The sequence below is a fragment of the Dendrobates tinctorius genome, unplaced genomic scaffold (genome assembly GCF_039654945.1).
Source record: "Dendrobates tinctorius isolate UK_male_01 unplaced genomic scaffold, ASM3965494v1 ptg000314l, whole genome shotgun sequence".
Lineage (NCBI taxonomy): Eukaryota > Metazoa > Chordata > Amphibia > Anura > Dendrobatidae > Dendrobates > Dendrobates tinctorius.
In genome coordinates, this window is record NW_027361981.1 from 203756 (window position 1) to 221340 (window position 17585).

Below are 17585 nucleotides of genomic sequence, written 5' to 3' on the forward strand. Positions count from 1 at the left end.
AAAAAAAAAAAAAAAATCACAACACAGTTCTAGATCCATCATACGACGACAGATAGTAGTGGCACCCAATGGACGGACCCCACTGGTGGAATCTGAGATAGGTAGGTTCACCCATCAAATTTTCATTCCTAAAATAAAATATCATTTTTGACATTTACAGAGACCAATCACTGTCATTAAAAAGGCCGAATTCATACATCAAATGATCATTTATCATTATGGACTGCCCGGGAGCTCTTACCACCGATGAGACACTATAGAGCCGTAGCGCGGCTGGAAGGCCAGCTCTATAGGGTTATCCGGGTCATTCAGGTTGAATAGGAACAAGGTTTTCTTTCCCACCACTCCGCTTACCTAAAGAAGGAACATTACATGATGTGAGGGATCTATAAACATACAATGACCTCTGAAAAAAAGGTGAATTTCATGCAAATTTAAAAAGGCTTTCTCATGTCCCGTGTTCTTGAGCGCACTGCTCCCCTGCCTCCCAGCTTCCTGCTTGCTAAGGGCGGTGCGCTCCTGATGACTGATGGTTCGTACCAGTGGCATGGAGGCACCGCCAGTCTGATGTGAGTGCTCCCCCAAGGCTGCAAGCAGATGCAACATCGTAGGACCACAGGGACATTAAGGCTGGTCAGATCCAATCATCCTGACGCCTTCAGAGTAGCACTGGCAAACCCTAAAGTAAAGAGCTTGCAACCTTGACTAAGACGGCACTAATGGCTGGTAGTTTAGGCTATAAGCATAAACAATAAAAAAATTAAAAAAATAAAAAGTAAAATTAAAAATCCCAAATATCCCCCATCATCTGGAATTCTGTACCCCAACACATCCGGTTATCTACCACATTTGGATCCTTCAAACGGAACCTGAAAACCCATCTCTTCAAAAAAAGCTTACAACCTGTAATGACCACACGGCCACCTCACCATCATCGGAGCTGCTGCAACCCCCGACCTACTGTCTCCTTCCCCATAATCCTGTAGAATGTAAGCCCGCAAGGGCAGGGTCCTCTTCCCTCTGTACCAGTCTGTCATTGTCTGTTTACTGTAAGTGATATTTTTTTTTGATGTAACCCGTCTCATGTACAGCGCCATGGAGTCAATGGTACTATATCAATAAATAATAATAATGTCTAGTGCCAGATCTCTTCATCGGTGCTATATGAAGCAGCATGTATCTGCTGAATTGTTACCTTTAGGCAGCAGATTACCTGTATGGATATATATCATCATATATACCTACCACCTGAACTGCTCCTTTAACAAGTAGAAGGAATTCAGCGAATAGGAGAGCGCAGTATGTAATGGGAAATCTACTGACCCCTTCCCACCTCTAATTGCATAAATGGTGATAACTATACAACAGCCTAAATAATAGGTGCTTAGACAAGGTGTCTGCATATTACGGTGCTTTCTCCGGGTGACGCCCGCTCATCTGTCTTCATTACTGAGAACTGAATGTCGCTTGGTTCCAACCGCACAGACGTCTGCACAGCAGAAAAAAAGAAAGGTTATTAGTATATTACAATGGAGCCTGGTCCTAAAGTATCATCTTATATGATTAATGGATGATATTGGGGCTGAAGTCTCCGAATGATTGCAAAGTTTTGCTATTCTGTTTGAATCCCAAACGGCTCATAGCGTCATCTGTATATCTGATGTATAAATCTATGCAACAGACGCATGTTGTATGCCTAAAGAGGGCTTCTAGTCACGATCTATTGATAAACTATCAATAGGATATGGAAATAATATCAGATTGGTGGGGTCTGACACCCAGCACACCCACCGATCAACTGTTATCTGCTCCACCCACGGCGGGATGTAAACACTATGAAGTTGCAAAGTGTACTCCATTTATTGTGCGGAATAAGAATATACGCTACTCTATGGATGCTCGGATAGGACACCACCTCATATATCCGATACAAAACTGGAATCCGGCACTCCATTCACTGTGCAGCGGCCGCTGCTGGGTAGTGCACCACAGCTCCCTATCAAAAGCTGTTCTGCAGTACAAGGCAGCAGCAAGTACACATTGAAAAGATCACACCTTTGTGATCACATCTTGCTGCCACCGGAGCAAAAACCCAAGAAAATACAGCGGTATTCTGAAAACGCCATAATATGCAAACATTGAATATATGAAATTAGTACTGCATTACCGCTATAGAAAGTATGTTAAAAAGTGAAGGTTCTTAGCGTACAAATTGGCCAATTCATTAGAGCCCATCAGCCACGGCAAGTCGTACCACTTTGATGGGACCCTAACCATATATGCCTCTCATGGGCTGAAACCCTACAATTTTAAGCGTAGGCTCTAATTAAGAATGACTCAAGCTGATCAAGGCAGCAACAAATGAGACCATTGGGGGCACCAAGTGTCAGACCCCCACCAATCTGATATAAACCTATCCTATGAAGAGGTTATTAATATGTTGTGACCTGACAACAACTTTAGGATTCAAGAGAAATGCACACCCCTGTGTCCAGACATGTCCATATGTACATATAGCAGAGAATATACAGTGGGGCAAAAAAGTATTTAGTCAGTCAGCAATAGTGCAAGTTCCACCACTTAAAAAGATGAGAGGCGTCTGTAATTTACATCATAGGTAGACCTCAACTATGGGAGACAAACTGAGAAAAAAAAATCTAGAAAATCACATTGTCTGGTTTTTTTTCATTTTATTTGCATATTATGGTGGAAAATAAGTATTTGGTCAGAAACAAGCAATCAAGATTTCTGGCTCTCACAGACCTGTAACTTCTTCTTTAAGAGTCTCCTCTTTCCTCCACTCATTACCTGTAGTAATGGCACCTGTTTAAACTTGTTATCAGTATAAAAAGACACCTGTGCACACCCTCAAACAGTCTGACTCCAAACTCCACTATGGTGAAGACCAAAGAGCTGTCAAAGGACACCAGAAACAAAATTTTAGCCCTGCACCAGGCTGGGAAGACTGAATCTGCAATAGCCAACCAGCTTGGAATGAAGAAATCAACTGTGGGAGCAATAACTAGAAAATGGAAGACATACAAGACCACTGATAATCTCCCTCGATCTGGTGCTCCACGCAAAATCCCACCCCGTGGGGTCAGAATGATCACAAGAACGGTGAGCAAAAATCCCAGAACCACGCGGGGGGACCTAGTGAATGAACTGCAGAGAGCTGGGACCAATGTAACAAGGCCTACCATAAGTAACACACTACGCTACCATGGACTCAGATCCTGCAGTGCCAGACGTGTCCCACTGCTTAAGCCTGTACATGTCCGGGCCCGTCAGAAGTTTGCTAGAGAGCATTTGGATGATCCAGAGGAGTTTTGGGAGAATGTCCTATGGTCTGATGAAACCAAACTGGAACTGTTTGGTAGAAACACAACTTGTCGTGTTTGGAGGAAAAAGAATACTGAGTTGCATCCATCAAACACCATACCTACTGTAAAGCATGGTGGTGGAAACATCATGCCTTGGGGCTGTTTCTCTGCAAAGGGGCCAGGACGACTGATCCGGGTACATGAAAGAATGAATGGGGCCATGTATCGTGAGATTTTGAGTGCAAACCTCCTTCCATCAGCAAGGGCATTGAAGATGAAACGTGGCTGGGTCTTTCAACATGACAATGATCCAAAGCACACCGCCAGGGCAACGAAGGAGTGGCTTCATAAGAAGCATTTCAAGGTCCTGGAGTGGCCTAGCCAGTCTCCAGATCTCAACCCTATAGAAAACCTTTGGAGGGAGTTGAAAGTCCGTGTTGCCAAGCGAAAAGCCAAAAACATCACTGCTCTAGAGGAGATCTGCATGGAGGAATGGGCCAACATACCAACAACAGTGTGTGGCAACCTTGTGAAGACTTACAGAAAACGTTTGACCTCTGTCATTGCCAACAAAGGATATATCACAAAGTATTGAGATGAAATTTTGTTTCTGACCAAATACTTATTTTCCACCATAATATGCAAATAAAATGAAAAAAAAAACAGACAATGTGATTTTCTGGATTTTTTTTTCTCAGTTTGTCTCCCATAGTTGAGGTCTACCTATGATGTAAATTACAGACGCCTCGCATCTTTTTAAGTGGTGGAACTTGCACTATTGCTGACTGACTAAATGCTTTTTTTCCCCACTGTAAGTGGAAGTTCGGATGCTGAGATTTCCAGTTCACTATGTCCCCAGGAATTTGTTCCCATATTTTCAAAAGCAAGCCTCAAGCCGGAAGTATGGTATGAATTAGCATTTTGATGAGTGGAACATATTTCGAATATTTGTGACTTACTTGTCGGATGGTGTCTCCTTCCTGATTACTGATGGTAATCATTTTATCTTCACCTCCAAGAGCCAGCAAATTCTGAGAGCTCCAGCAACCGCAAGTGATGCGTCTGGTGTGCTTCCCTGCAGAGAGGTATCATTCACATGTAAAGTGCCATGGAATAAATGGCGCTATAATAATAACCACAAGATTACTATTTTGCCCTTCCCACTGAGCGCAATCTCCCGTAACAAAGACACATAACAGTCATGTGAAGATTCCAAGAATTATTCACTGAGTGGTGCACAAAAAGATCTGGTTATGGATACTTTATCTATCTACATATTCAACCTAATACAGCAATGCACCCGAAAAACAGACCCTTAAAGGTCCTACTTGGTAGTCCACTGGCCGAGAGGAATCATCAGACACTATACATAGTACTTTTAAGACAAAACCAGTGTAGTACCTATAGCTGAGGACTTGAGAGAGTCAAAATTGTTGAAAAATATCAACAATCTCAAGGTTACAAGTCCATCTCCAGAGATCTTGATGTTCCTTTGTCCACGGTGGGCAACATAAGTCTACAACCCATGGCAATGTAGCTAATCTCCCTGGATGTGGACGGCAGAGAAGAATTGATGAAAGGTTGCAACGCATTACAGGCCGGATGGTGGATAAGCAGCCCCAATTAAGTTCCAAAGAAATTCCAGCTGTCCTGCAGACTCAGGGTGTATCGGTGTCAGCGCAACCTATCCGTCGACAGTTGAATAAAATTAAACACTATGACAGGAGACCCAGGATGACCCAACTGCTGACACAAAAATAAAAAAGATAGCCTGCAGTTTGTCAAAATGTACGCGAGTAAGCCAAAATCCTCCTGTGAAAGAGTCTTGTGGACAGATGAGACCAAGATAGCGCTTTCTGGTAAATCACATCATTCTACTGTTTACCAAAAATGGAATGAGGCCTACAAAAAAAAGAACACAGTACCTACAATCAAATATGGTGAAGGTTCAAACATGTTTTGGTGTTATTTTGCTGCCATTGTACTGAATACCATTACTGTGCGAAAGGCATCATGAAATCGGAAGATTACTAAAGAATTTTGGGTTGCAATGTAATGACCAGTGTCAGAAAGCTGGGTTTACGTCCTAGGTCATGGGTCTTACAGCAGGACAATGACCCCAAACATACTTTAATAAGCACCCAGAAATGGATGGAAACAAAGAGCTGGAGAGTTCTGAAGTGGCCGGCAATGAGTCCGAATCTAAATCCCATCAAACCCATGAGAACAATTTAATCCTTATTTTTCAAGACTTCTGCCCTTCGCCTTCCCATGCTGGATATCAACTCCTGGGCGAAATCCTGACTGATGACCACCCATTCTTTTCTAATCAATGCTGGGAGATTTGTGCAATTTCTGTATTTTGTTTGTCCTCCTGATTTTAGAGGATTGACTACAAGTTCTCTACGTCACTAAAGGGGGCTTTACACATAGCGATATCGCTAGCAATATCGCTAAAGCGTCACCGATTTTGTGACGCAGCAGCGATATTGCTAGCGATATCGCTATGTGTGATACTTACCTCCGACCGGCTCCCCCGCTGTCTGTCACTGATCGTGTGAGATCGGCCGGGTCCATTTCTCGTTGGGCGCTTCCTGCTGGCGCCGACGAGTGATGCGTGGACGCGGGCGGAGGACGTCAGCATCGCCACGTCTGAAAGGTAAGTAACGACCGTTGCTGCGTCGCTACATCGCTGGTGAGATCTGCCTGTTTGGCAGCTCACTAGCGACCATTTAGCGATGCACCAGCGATCCTGACCGGGTCGTATCGTGGTCGGGATCGCTGGTGCATCGCTAAATGTAAAGGGGCCTTTAGATCTGGGGAATTTTCTGGCTATGGACCCAAAATGTCAATCTTTTGTTCACTGAGCCACTTAGTTATCCTTTTTGCCCGGTGACATGGTCTTCATCACGCTGGTAAAAAAATTTTGGTGGGTTTGTTAATAAACAATAAGTTATACTGTATATACCCCATGAAAAATACAACCCATCCTGGAAAATAACAAACCCTCACACAACTATGTTGTCAAATAAAAAAATAAAAAAAAGAGAGAAACAAAGAAGTCATAGCTCTTGAAACAGGACAATAAAAAAGTGATAAAACAAAATGGTTTGTCATAAAGGCCAAATCTGGCTATGACGACAGGGGGTTCATTACATTTAGACCAGTATTTGCATACATTACATAATCCTAAATGAGATCCTTTTCGGCAGCTTACCTAGGACTGGCACCTTTCTAGATGTCTGTAGATTATAGACCAGCAGGTTTCCTTTCGATGTCCCCACAGCGAGCAATGAACTTGTCTTAGACCAGAGCAGGAAAGACATTTGATCTCTAACATAAAATACAAAATAGTAAGAATAATCATTGAAACTGTAAAAACGATTGATCCTGATCACGTCATGCTTTTATCCGCATCTTTTTCAGGGAGAACTTTCCAAATCCTGTATGTAAACCTTGTATGGCCTTAGGCTGGGTTTAAACCTCTTCACAGATTTAGTCGAGCTCAACAGAATAAACCGGAATAGCATGAAGGGTAAAAAAGAACAATAAATGGACACAACGGAAAAAGCGACAGCAAAACGTGCGTTGGGGTGAGGGCGTCCTGTCATCCTGCATCTATTTCATACTCCTATTATAGGTAATTATTTCCTTTTTTAACCTTTCCCACGTGCTCCCTTGTTGACCCTTTCTATTTTAGTCTGGATTCTGTTTAAGTGGCGAATTTTGATTTATATTGAGGATTTTAATTATATGACACATATTTTCATCTCTGTTTTATGTACGCATTATGCTATAAACCTTGTGGTAAGAATCGGTTAATATTGGAGGCCTCTTAAATGAAACGGATATGAGTAGCACTTTATATGTCTACACAGAAATACAATCTCAGTTATTGAGCAGTGGCATATATTAATATGGATGGCAGCGAATTCCCCCTTCTGGGCATTTTGTTTATTTTAATATTAATTTATAGGTGTTGATTTTAAATTGATGTTTAATAAAAAATTATTTTATTATTTATTTATTATTTACTGGATCGCTTCTTCGGCTAACTTGATATAAGTCCGAATATGTTTGATAAATTGATGATTTGAAGTGCCAGCTTTTTTAATTTCATGGACTAAACTTTGATATATCTATGTAATTTTTAATGAAAATTAAATAAATATTGGATTTTTAAACACAGACACCAACAGCCTTTTCTTTGCAATATGCATTAAGTATAGGCTATATTACAAATGCAGCCACCCTGTTACCCGGCTCTTTTGGGTGGAACATATTTAGCCGGTTTGTGCAACTTTTCTTCATCCAGCCTAATTAAATTCTTCCCCCATGACCAGACTACTCTACGGCCCACAGACTACCCTACGGCCCACAGACTACCCTACGGCCCACAGACTACCCTACGGCCCACAGACTACCCTACGGCCCACAGACTACCCCACGGCCCACAGACAACCCTACGGCCCACAGACTACCCCACGGCCCACAGACTACCCCACGGCCCACAGACTACCCCACGGTCCACAGACTACCCCACGGTCCACATTCTACTCTACGGTCCACAGACAACCCTACGGCCCACAGACTACCCTACGGCCCACAGACTACCCTACGGCCCACATTCTACTCTACGGTCCACAAACTATCCTACGACCCACAGACTACCCTACGGCCTGGCTCAGACAAGAGTATGTATAATTGTTGATTTTATATGTAATAACAACTTCCATATGTTTTTTTTTTACACCGACAATTTAAAAAAAAAATACTAAAAAAATCAAATACAGTTTTCCATGAGATTAGTTAAAATGGATTTTTTAAAAACATCAGCCATTTGGATGGTTTCCGCATGGCATCTGGGTTTTTTTTAATCCACCTATTGAGTTTAAAAGGGGAGAACCTGATCCGGAATACCGATGTGTAAAGATGCTCATGAGAACTTCCACTTTGACTTGCATTGGTCAATGAGCGGGATGACATGGGGTTAAATACAACTGTCTGAACAAGCTCTATGTAACGTTTTGAATGTCCTGTGAAAAGGTCTCTAGTGAAACCAGAGCAACATACTGCGGGGAAAAAAATGGACAGAGGTCAGAGGATGCCACCTTACCTCATGCCGCTGTCTAACTGGCTGGTCTTACAAGTATTAGAGTCCCACATGTAGATGGAACTTGATTTCTCAGCAACAATGGCCAGAGCGTTGCCATCTTTGTCCCAGTCCATAGAATAACATGTGCTAAAGAAAAAATTATTAAAATAAATAAAATTATTAAAATTAAAGATACTAAAATTATTACATATTGAAAGAAAAAAAAATGCGCACAACTACGAAGTAGCCAGTCACATAATAATAATAATTTTACTTCTATAGTGCCAACATATTCCGCAGCCCTTTACATAGCGTCTCTCACCCTGGTAGGTTAATCTCATCCTTCTTCTGGCCATGGCGGTCATAGATTTTAACAGTGTGGTCCGCTCTGCAGGAATACAAGGGGGAATGTGACATTTTAGCTATAATGTAGTTAGAAGAACGAATCACACAACAGTGTTTCTGGAATATATCACAATGTGGATCTGTTGACAGTATAGGATGAAGGGAGTCGCCACATCACGTTATGGGAACCCCACTGAATGACAAGTTGTGGGGTTGTCCCCCAAAGTGGCTTATATCATAGCACTCATAGAAAGCAATAAACTCTCAAGTGCTGCCCAGACACAGCCATTAACCAGCAAACAAGAACAATCCGAATGGGTATATAGAAGGTATAGGAGGTGTAAATGATGTTAGATATATTTTCACACAAAGAACTGGACTGTATGGAGGGTCATGGACTATAAAATAGTTCAGAGGCCATATAAAAAAAGGGTACAATGAGGACCATGTAACAGAATAGTAAGAAAAAAATATAAATCTTTATTGAATTAGTTTAAAATAGAGCTGGACCAAAGATTAAAAAGGCGTAATAGTAAATAAATATAGATTGCTTGACATAATGTGCAAAGAGTTCATTATTTGAATATACATATGCAGATAAATACTAGTAAAAGTAATGCCAAACAGTGGAAGTTTATTAATAGTAGGTAAAGGTGAAGCAATAATATATTGTAATAAATCCAATTACCAGAGCTGGGAGAGAGTGTGCCAGGACCTCAACGCGCGTTTCGGAGCTTGCCTTCTTCTCTCTCCCAGCTCTGGTAATTGGATTTATAACAATATCTATTATTCATTCATCTTTACAATTACTTTGCTAGCACAGATACTGTGCATATAAACTAAGCTTGATTTTGTATAGGATGTCCATTGATCTTCTGTAATACCACTGTTTGGCACTACTTTTACTGCCAGTGCTTCCGATGCTATACACAGAGCACAAGTACAGCACTGTATATATAGTGATCAAGATAGGTAGATACGGTAATAAACCATCTCTGCCTTCTCTATGGGGAGTCCAGCCATCCGACAGCCGGCTCTTCACTCCTACAGATACAGGATCTCCAATCAGCGGCTGCCTTTACAACAATGTTCTAAAACATCATTACAGAGTCATAAATGAGGACCAGACCAACATTTGAAGGTGCCGGGTGGTCTACGTGACCCTATAATAGCCGTCACCCAGAGTTTCGGTGTGAAAGCACGACATAGGGCAGGAGGCTGCATGTTGTGGAAGGTTCCTGCAGGAAAAAAGTGTGGAACCTGAGACTACCGACAAGGTATTATCAGATCGCCTGATGATGAAGGGGACAATAGCAAAAATGTCAGGCTAAAGAGGTATCAAGAAAAAGAACCGTAGAAGAAAAATAACGGAATCATTTCAGTTATCTACTCACCCAGTAACTACTATGTAATTCCCTAAAGTCTTCTGCCACACGTACTGAATAGGATGTCCAAGCAGTCCCTTTTCTGTCAAGGAAAAAACTCGCTGGAAAACACAAGTGTTACATTTATATTATGGAAAGCAAGAAATGCAGGCGCTCAGGGCTAGCTGGATGTTTATGAATATATAGATGTTTTCGGGAAAAGCAATTCTTATTAGATGGTTATTCCCATCTTTAAAAGTTACCACCTATCCATAGTATAGGTAATAACGTGTTAATTAATGAGTTCGGACCTCAGGCAACCCCACCGATCCTGAGAAGAGGGGTCTGCGGAGCCCCGTCTGCATGGAGCGGTGGCCGGGAATGTGCATACTCGCTCCATTCATTCTGAATGGGACAGTGGGAGAAAGCCGAGAAGAGCCCTCAGCTATTTCCAGAAGTCCCATAAAGACTCCCATAGAGGGGTGGTGCACATATCCAGCCACCACTCCATTCAGATGAGGCATTGTTCTCAAGATCAATGGGGTCCCAGTGGTCAGACCCCACTGATCACCGAGTGATCATACATCCCATGGACAGGCGGTAACTTTTAAATATGGGAATAACCCTCTAAAGTCAAAATTACCAGCAGTCCCCTAGAGAATGCAAGGAGTAGCGGTCAAGCGTGCACGCTACACTCCACTCAAATGTGGAACAAAAGGCCCCCTCAATCTGCTAATCATTGGGGGTCTTCATGGCAGAACCCCAACTATCCGGAAAGTAAGTGGGGGTCCGAAATGTGATGACCCCCCCATATTCCACTGTAGACAGACTGAATATTATTACCCCATAAAACCAAGTCAAAAGCTGCCCACCACTACATAAATTTCCTACCGGAGTAATTCCATAGCTTTTACCTATTAGGACACAGACTGTGATAGAAATGTGAAGTTGGGGAAACATATAAAACTGTGTGTGAACAGTGGTATGGCGATAGACACATCTATATCGCACAGATGGGCAGTGACAGAATGCATGCGGAGCGCAAAGTCCGAAGAAGAATGACATCCATCCAGTGGTGCCAGACGGCAAGGGACAAACCTTACTGACGAGGCAATGATAGCACCCATCTGTTAAAGGGGTTGTCCAGGGCTGATCATCTTAAAATAAGTCATCCATATGGGATGGGGAGGGGGCCAATAGCCGGCGTCCCCAATGATATCTGCTCCAACAGCAGCCAGATGTAAACACGTACAGAGCCGGACACCGCAGCTCCGTACGTAGTGTTGAGACTGCTCCTGGGTACTGCAGATTCATGGATGGGAGATTAGAGCTAGGATATTCGACTCTGTACTTTTCCAACTCCCGGAGCATATATCAGGTGATCAGGGGGTACGCAGTGTTGGACCCCAACCAATCTCCTATTAATGAACTATCCTACAACTATATCATTAATATCTTAGCCCCAGACAGTCCCTGTAAAGGGATCATCCCCAAACCAGTAAGAGATGGCAGATTGCTACAATACACCATCGCTTGAAGTTTTTTTCATTCCGTCCAGGCTCCGAGTACTGGGGGTGCAGTAATGGCGTCAGCTGAGAGCGGCAGGGCTAAGCCGCATCCAGGACTACTATAGAAATGACTGGAAGACCCGGAGCCGCTGTACGGTTTCACAGCTCCAACTACAGCGGTCAGAGCTCGAAATTAAGTTTTTCCCATCTTGGCTTTCCCAAGGACGATTTTGGAGCAGATCCACGACATAAAAAAAAAAAAATCACTTCACTACTCCGATTCGTTTCAATGAAAAATTCCACTCTGCTGCTCACATGATGACTTTCTTGAGGCTTTGAAAACCTCACCGAGGATAAAACTGTGCAGCGCGCTCCATTAATGCTTCGTCAGGTGGGGCCTTGGGGTCTCTGTGTAAGGTATAGGATGTAGTGCAGAAGCCAAGCTGCATCCCGCTTATTCTCAGCGCCCCAATGCTCGACCTCTGGGACCCCCCCATAAAGGGAAACATCCACAGCTCAGACATCCCCTACTTAAAAAGCAGATTTCCCAGTGTAAAATAAAAATAACAGAGACTTGCCACATCAGTGTCATGCCAGTGATGTTGGCGGCGAGTCTCTTGGGGATTGCGTACCATAAATATGCCACATAAGCCCTGCAGCCAATCAGCGCTCGCTAATGGGCTGTAATTCACACTTTTCTCTTTTCGTTTTAAGGAAGAGTGAACGAAACTGCCCATTAGTGAGCACAGATTGGCTGCAGCAATGATATGACATGATGTCACACAAGCCCTGGGACTAAAGATTAGTGATCACAGATTGGCTGCAGCCCAGATACAGGATGATGTCACACAAGCCCTGGGACAAACGATTAGTGAGCACAGATTGGCTGCAGCCCAGATACAGGATGATGTCACACAAGCCCTGGGACAAACGATTAGTGAGCACAGATTGGCTGCAGCCCGGATATGACATGATGTCACACAAGCCCTGGGACTAAAGATTAGTGATCACAGATTGGCTACAGCCCAGATACAGGATGATGTCACACAAGCCCTGGGACTAAAGATTAGTGATCACAGATTGGCTGCAGCCCAGATACAGGATGATGTCACACAAGCCCTGGGACTAAAGATTAGTGATCACAGATTGGCTACAGCCCAGATACAGGATGATGTCACACAAGCCCTGGGACAAACGATTAGTGAGCACAGATTGGCTGCAGCCCAGATACAGGATGATGTCACACAAGCCCTGGGACAAACGATTAGTGAGCACAGATTGGCTGCAGCCCGGATATGACATGATGTCACACAAGCCCTGGGACTAAAGATTAGTGATCACAGATTGGCTACAGCCCAGATACAGGATGATGTCACACAAGCCCTGGGACTAAAGATTAGTGATCACAGATTGGCTGCAGCCCAGATACAGGATGATGTCACACAAGCCCTGGGACTAAAGATTAGTGATCACAGATTGGCTACAGCCCAGATACAGGATGATGTCACACAAGCCCTGGGACAAACGATTAGTGAGCACAGATTGGCTGCAGCCCGGATATGACAGGATGATGTCACACAAGCCCTGGGACTAAAGATTAGTGATCACAGATTGGCTACAGCCCAGGTACAGGATGATGTCACACAAGCCCTGGGACTAAAGATTAGTGATCACAGATTGGCTACAGCCCAGATACAGGATGATGTCACACAAGCCCTGGGACTAAAGATTAGTGATCACAGATTGGCTACAGCCCAGATACAGGATGATGTCACACAAGCCCTGGGACAAACGATTAGTGAGCACAGATTGGCTGCAGCCCAGATACAGGATGATGTCACACAAGCCCTGGGACAAACGATTAGTGAGCACAGATTGGCTGCAGCCCGGATATGACATGATGTCACACAAGCCCTGGGACTAAAGATTAGTGATCACAGATTGGCTACAGCCCAGATACAGGATGATGTCACACAAGCCCTGGGACTAAAGATTAGTGATCACAGATTGGCTGCAGCCCAGATACAGGATGATGTCACACAAGCCCTGGGACTAAAGATTAGTGATCACAGATTGGCTACAGCCCAGATACAGGATGATGTCACACAAGCCCTGGGACAAACGATTAGTGAGCACAGATTGGCTGCAGCCCAGATACAGGATGATGTCACACAAGCCCTGGGACAAACGATTAGTGAGCACAGATTGGCTGCAGCCCGGATATGACATGATGTCACACAAGCCCTGGGACTAAAGATTAGTGATCACAGATTGGCTGCAGCCCAGATACAGGATGATGTCACACAAGCCCTGGGACTAAAGATTAGTGATCACAGATTGGCTACAGCCCAGATACAGGATGATGTCACACAAGCCCTGGGACAAACGATTAGTGAGCACAGATTGGCTGCAGCCCAGATACAGGATGATGTCACACAAGCCCTGGGACAAACGATTAGTGAGCACAGATTGGCTGCAGCCCGGATATGACATGATGTCACACAAGCCCTGGGACTAAAGATTAGTGATCACAGATTGGCTACAGCCCAGATACAGGATGATGTCACACAAGCCCTGGGACTAAAGATTAGTGATCACAGATTGGCTGCAGCCCAGATACAGGATGATGTCACACAAGCCCTGGGACTAAAGATTAGTGATCACAGATTGGCTACAGCCCAGATACAGGATGATGTCACACAAGCCCTGGGACAAACGATTAGTGAGCACAGATTGGCTGCAGCCCGGATATGACAGGATGATGTCACACAAGCCCTGGGACTAAAGATTAGTGATCACAGATTGGCTACAGCCCAGATACAGGATGATGTCACACAAGCCCTGGGACTAAAGATTAGTGATCACAGATTGGCTACAGCCCAGGTACAGGATGATGTCACACAAGCCCTGGGACTAAAGATTAGTGATCACAGATTGGCTACAGCCCAGATACAGGATGATGTCACACAAGCCCTGGGACTAAAGATTAGTGATCACAGATTGGCTACAGCCCAGATACAGGATGATGTCACACAAGCCCTGGGACAAACGATTAGTGAGCACAGATTGGCTGCAGCCCAGATACAGGATGATGTCACACAAGCCCTGGGACAAACGATTAGTGAGCACAGATTGGCTGCAGCCCGGATATGACATGATGTCACACAAGCCCTGGGACTAAAGATTAGTGATCACAGATTGGCTACAGCCCAGATACAGGATGATGTCACACAAGCCCTGGGACTAAAGATTAGTGATCACAGATTGGCTGCAGCCCAGATACAGGATGATGTCACACAAGCCCTGGGACTAAAGATTAGTGATCACAGATTGGCTACAGCCCAGATACAGGATGATGTCACACAAGCCCTGGGACAAACGATTAGTGAGCACAGATTGGCTGCAGCCCAGATACAGGATGATGTCACACAAGCCCTGGGACAAACGATTAGTGAGCACAGATTGGCTGCAGCCCGGATATGACATGATGTCACACAAGCCCTGGGACTAAAGATTAGTGATCACAGATTGGCTACAGCCCAGATACAGGATGATGTCACACAAGCCCTGGGACTAAAGATTAGTGATCACAGATTGGCTACAGCCCAGATACAGGATGATGTCACACAAGCCCTGGGACAAACGATTAGTGAGCACAGATTGGCTGCAGCCCGGATATGACAGGATGATGTCACACAAGCCCTGGGACAAACGATTAGTGAGCACAGATTGGCTGCAGCCCCGATATGTAATGATGATGTCACACAAGCCCTGGGACTAAAGATTAGTGAGCACAGATTGGCTGCAGGCCTGATATGACATGAAGTCACACAGGCCATGGGACAAACAATTAGTGAGCACAGACTGGCTACAGCCCAGATGACATGAAGTCACACAAGCCCTGGGACAAGCGATTAGTGAGCACAGATTGGCTGCAGCCCGGATATGACAGGATGATGTCACACAAGCCCTGGCAGAAACGGTGCCATATTTTCGAGCCGTTAGGTCCTTATTTGATTGGACGATGCTCGTTTTTATGCAAAAGTTCCCAGGGGGAGTTAACCCTTTACCAGCCACGTCCCTTTGCCTTCTAGTCACCACGGAGACGGCGCCGGCCAGTAATGGTCTCCTCTAGGGCGGTGCGCTGTATGATTGCTCTTATAGCTATGGCTAGATCTCACCTCTGGTCTAATAAGGCAATGGAGACGCATATACAGAGAGATATAACCAGGAGGCCAGTCTGTGAGCTGTAACCCAAGCACACCACTCATCACAGCACTCTGGATAGCGTCACACCAGCTGCTATCCGCCGCCTCCCCACGTACACCCGTCTGTCCACAGGAGACAAGGTGAACCCCACAGTGAACCCGAATTCTGCGGCCTCCTTACCTTCATATTGGAGTCAGTGTGCAGTATCATACTACGCATGCGCGTACCCAAGGCGACCGTGAGGGCGGTAAACTGCAGAGCGTCATTTAACTCCATGGTAACCATTTAGCCAATCAGTACGGAACGAAGCGAATGACGTCACGCCGTCGTTTAGATCCTAGATGGAAGTCTGTGAACTTTACAAACGAGAACTGCGAGCGCCATTTTATTGAAGACAAAAACGCACTGAAAGTTATCATGCGACCACGATAATATGGCTGCAGAGGAGGGGACAGGGTGTTCTGGAGGAGGAAACATGTAGCGTTCTTTATTTTTGTTCAGAGCGGGGTATTATAAAGCCAGTGCTTGTTGGGGGTTGCAGGAATTGTTTAGTACAAGGACACCACTTTTCCATACATGACTTTTTTTTTCTGGAGAGATTGGAAAAATAAAAAGGAATTCTGCACTTGTGTTCTGGAAGTTACAGTCCACCGTGCAGTGTATGTGGGCTCTTTCTTATTCTGCGGGGCGGTGTGATGGAGACGACGCCACATAGAAACGGGTTATTCTTAAACACCTTTTCCCCGTTACCTGGCATCATTTACGTCATGGGCGGCTTTCGCTAGATTAGCCTTGCCCAAATGCTGTGTCACGCCAATGGTGCATGGGTTACACTGCGTCGTTAGTAGTGATCGCTAGCTGCTTCATATAGCGGACGCCCGCTGCGAGACAGGGCTAGCGCTGAGCCCTCCAGACGATGAATATACCAAAGTTTTAGTCCACAAGATTATGTAGTCTGGCACTTCAAAACCACATATCACAAAAAACCACTTTTTGGACATATATATCAAAACAGCCGAAATATGAAGAGATCCAGAAAAATTATTAAAAACCATATTTTATTAATACATAAAAGGTTAAAAAAAGAAAAAAAATGCCCAGTAGGAGGCGCTCAATTCCCTAACAACAGTGAAATCACATGAAGGTACTACAGTGTCACATATAGACTGATTATGGAGCAAACCAGATAATTAAAAATTATTATACTATATTTCATTATATAAATGGTATGCCAGACAAGCAGTAAATTCAATAAGAAATAAAAAAAAGTCTATAAATATTATAATCACGGTGGTAACATGACAATACATGTCTAAGTACCTATAGTGAAAACCTAAGATAGACTGCACTGGTGGCTAAAAATAGTGATGACAAGTTTGCAATCAATCGGTAACAATACCTGAGCACAGTGAGCGTGAATAACTGTGGGCGCTGCAGCCTCCTCCACCCCAACGCGTGTTTCGCACCTAGCTTCTTCCGGGGGGGGGTCCAACCAATGGACCCTCCAGATGATGTAGTCAACATTCACACTGTGAGGGACGAAGGAGAATCCATTTTGGATTATAGGTTCAGGACATCTCTGTCCACTCCTGGAATGTGCCCCCTCACTTGGCATGCATTCCCCAAGGCCATAAAAAGGCATGCAATGTTTCCTTTTAATTAAAACACTAGGAAGAATCTCTTTACACAAGGGTGTGAAATCTTCTGCAGTTACAGCAGCTAGCTCCTTTTGTCTGACTGA

General features: G+C 44.2%; 1 protein-coding gene across 2 annotated transcripts in view; it reads right to left on the bottom strand.

Moving 5' to 3' along the window:
- The window catches only part of WDR19 (WD repeat domain 19), a 107658-nt gene extending 91490 nt beyond the window's left edge, over nucleotides 1-16168 (bottom strand). Inside the window, exons 1-8 of one of the 2 annotated variants that reach the window (XM_073561079.1) lie at nucleotides 16025-16168; nucleotides 10158-10249; nucleotides 8741-8806; nucleotides 8440-8565; nucleotides 6541-6656; nucleotides 4283-4398; nucleotides 1409-1489; nucleotides 242-354 (exon numbers count right to left, since the gene is read on the bottom strand). In XM_073561079.1, the coding sequence (XP_073417180.1) occupies nucleotides 242-354; nucleotides 1409-1489; nucleotides 4283-4398; nucleotides 6541-6656; nucleotides 8440-8565; nucleotides 8741-8806; nucleotides 10158-10249; nucleotides 16025-16129 (815 nt within the window). In that variant the 5' untranslated portion in view covers nucleotides 16130-16168. Of the gene's footprint in view, nucleotides 1-241; nucleotides 355-1408; nucleotides 1490-4282; nucleotides 4399-6540; nucleotides 6657-8439; nucleotides 8566-8740; nucleotides 8807-10157; nucleotides 10250-15816; nucleotides 15981-16024 lie in introns of those variants that run through there. The other variant, XM_073561080.1, reaches the window with a different exon arrangement.
- Between the last annotated feature and the right edge of the window lie 1417 nt (nucleotides 16169-17585).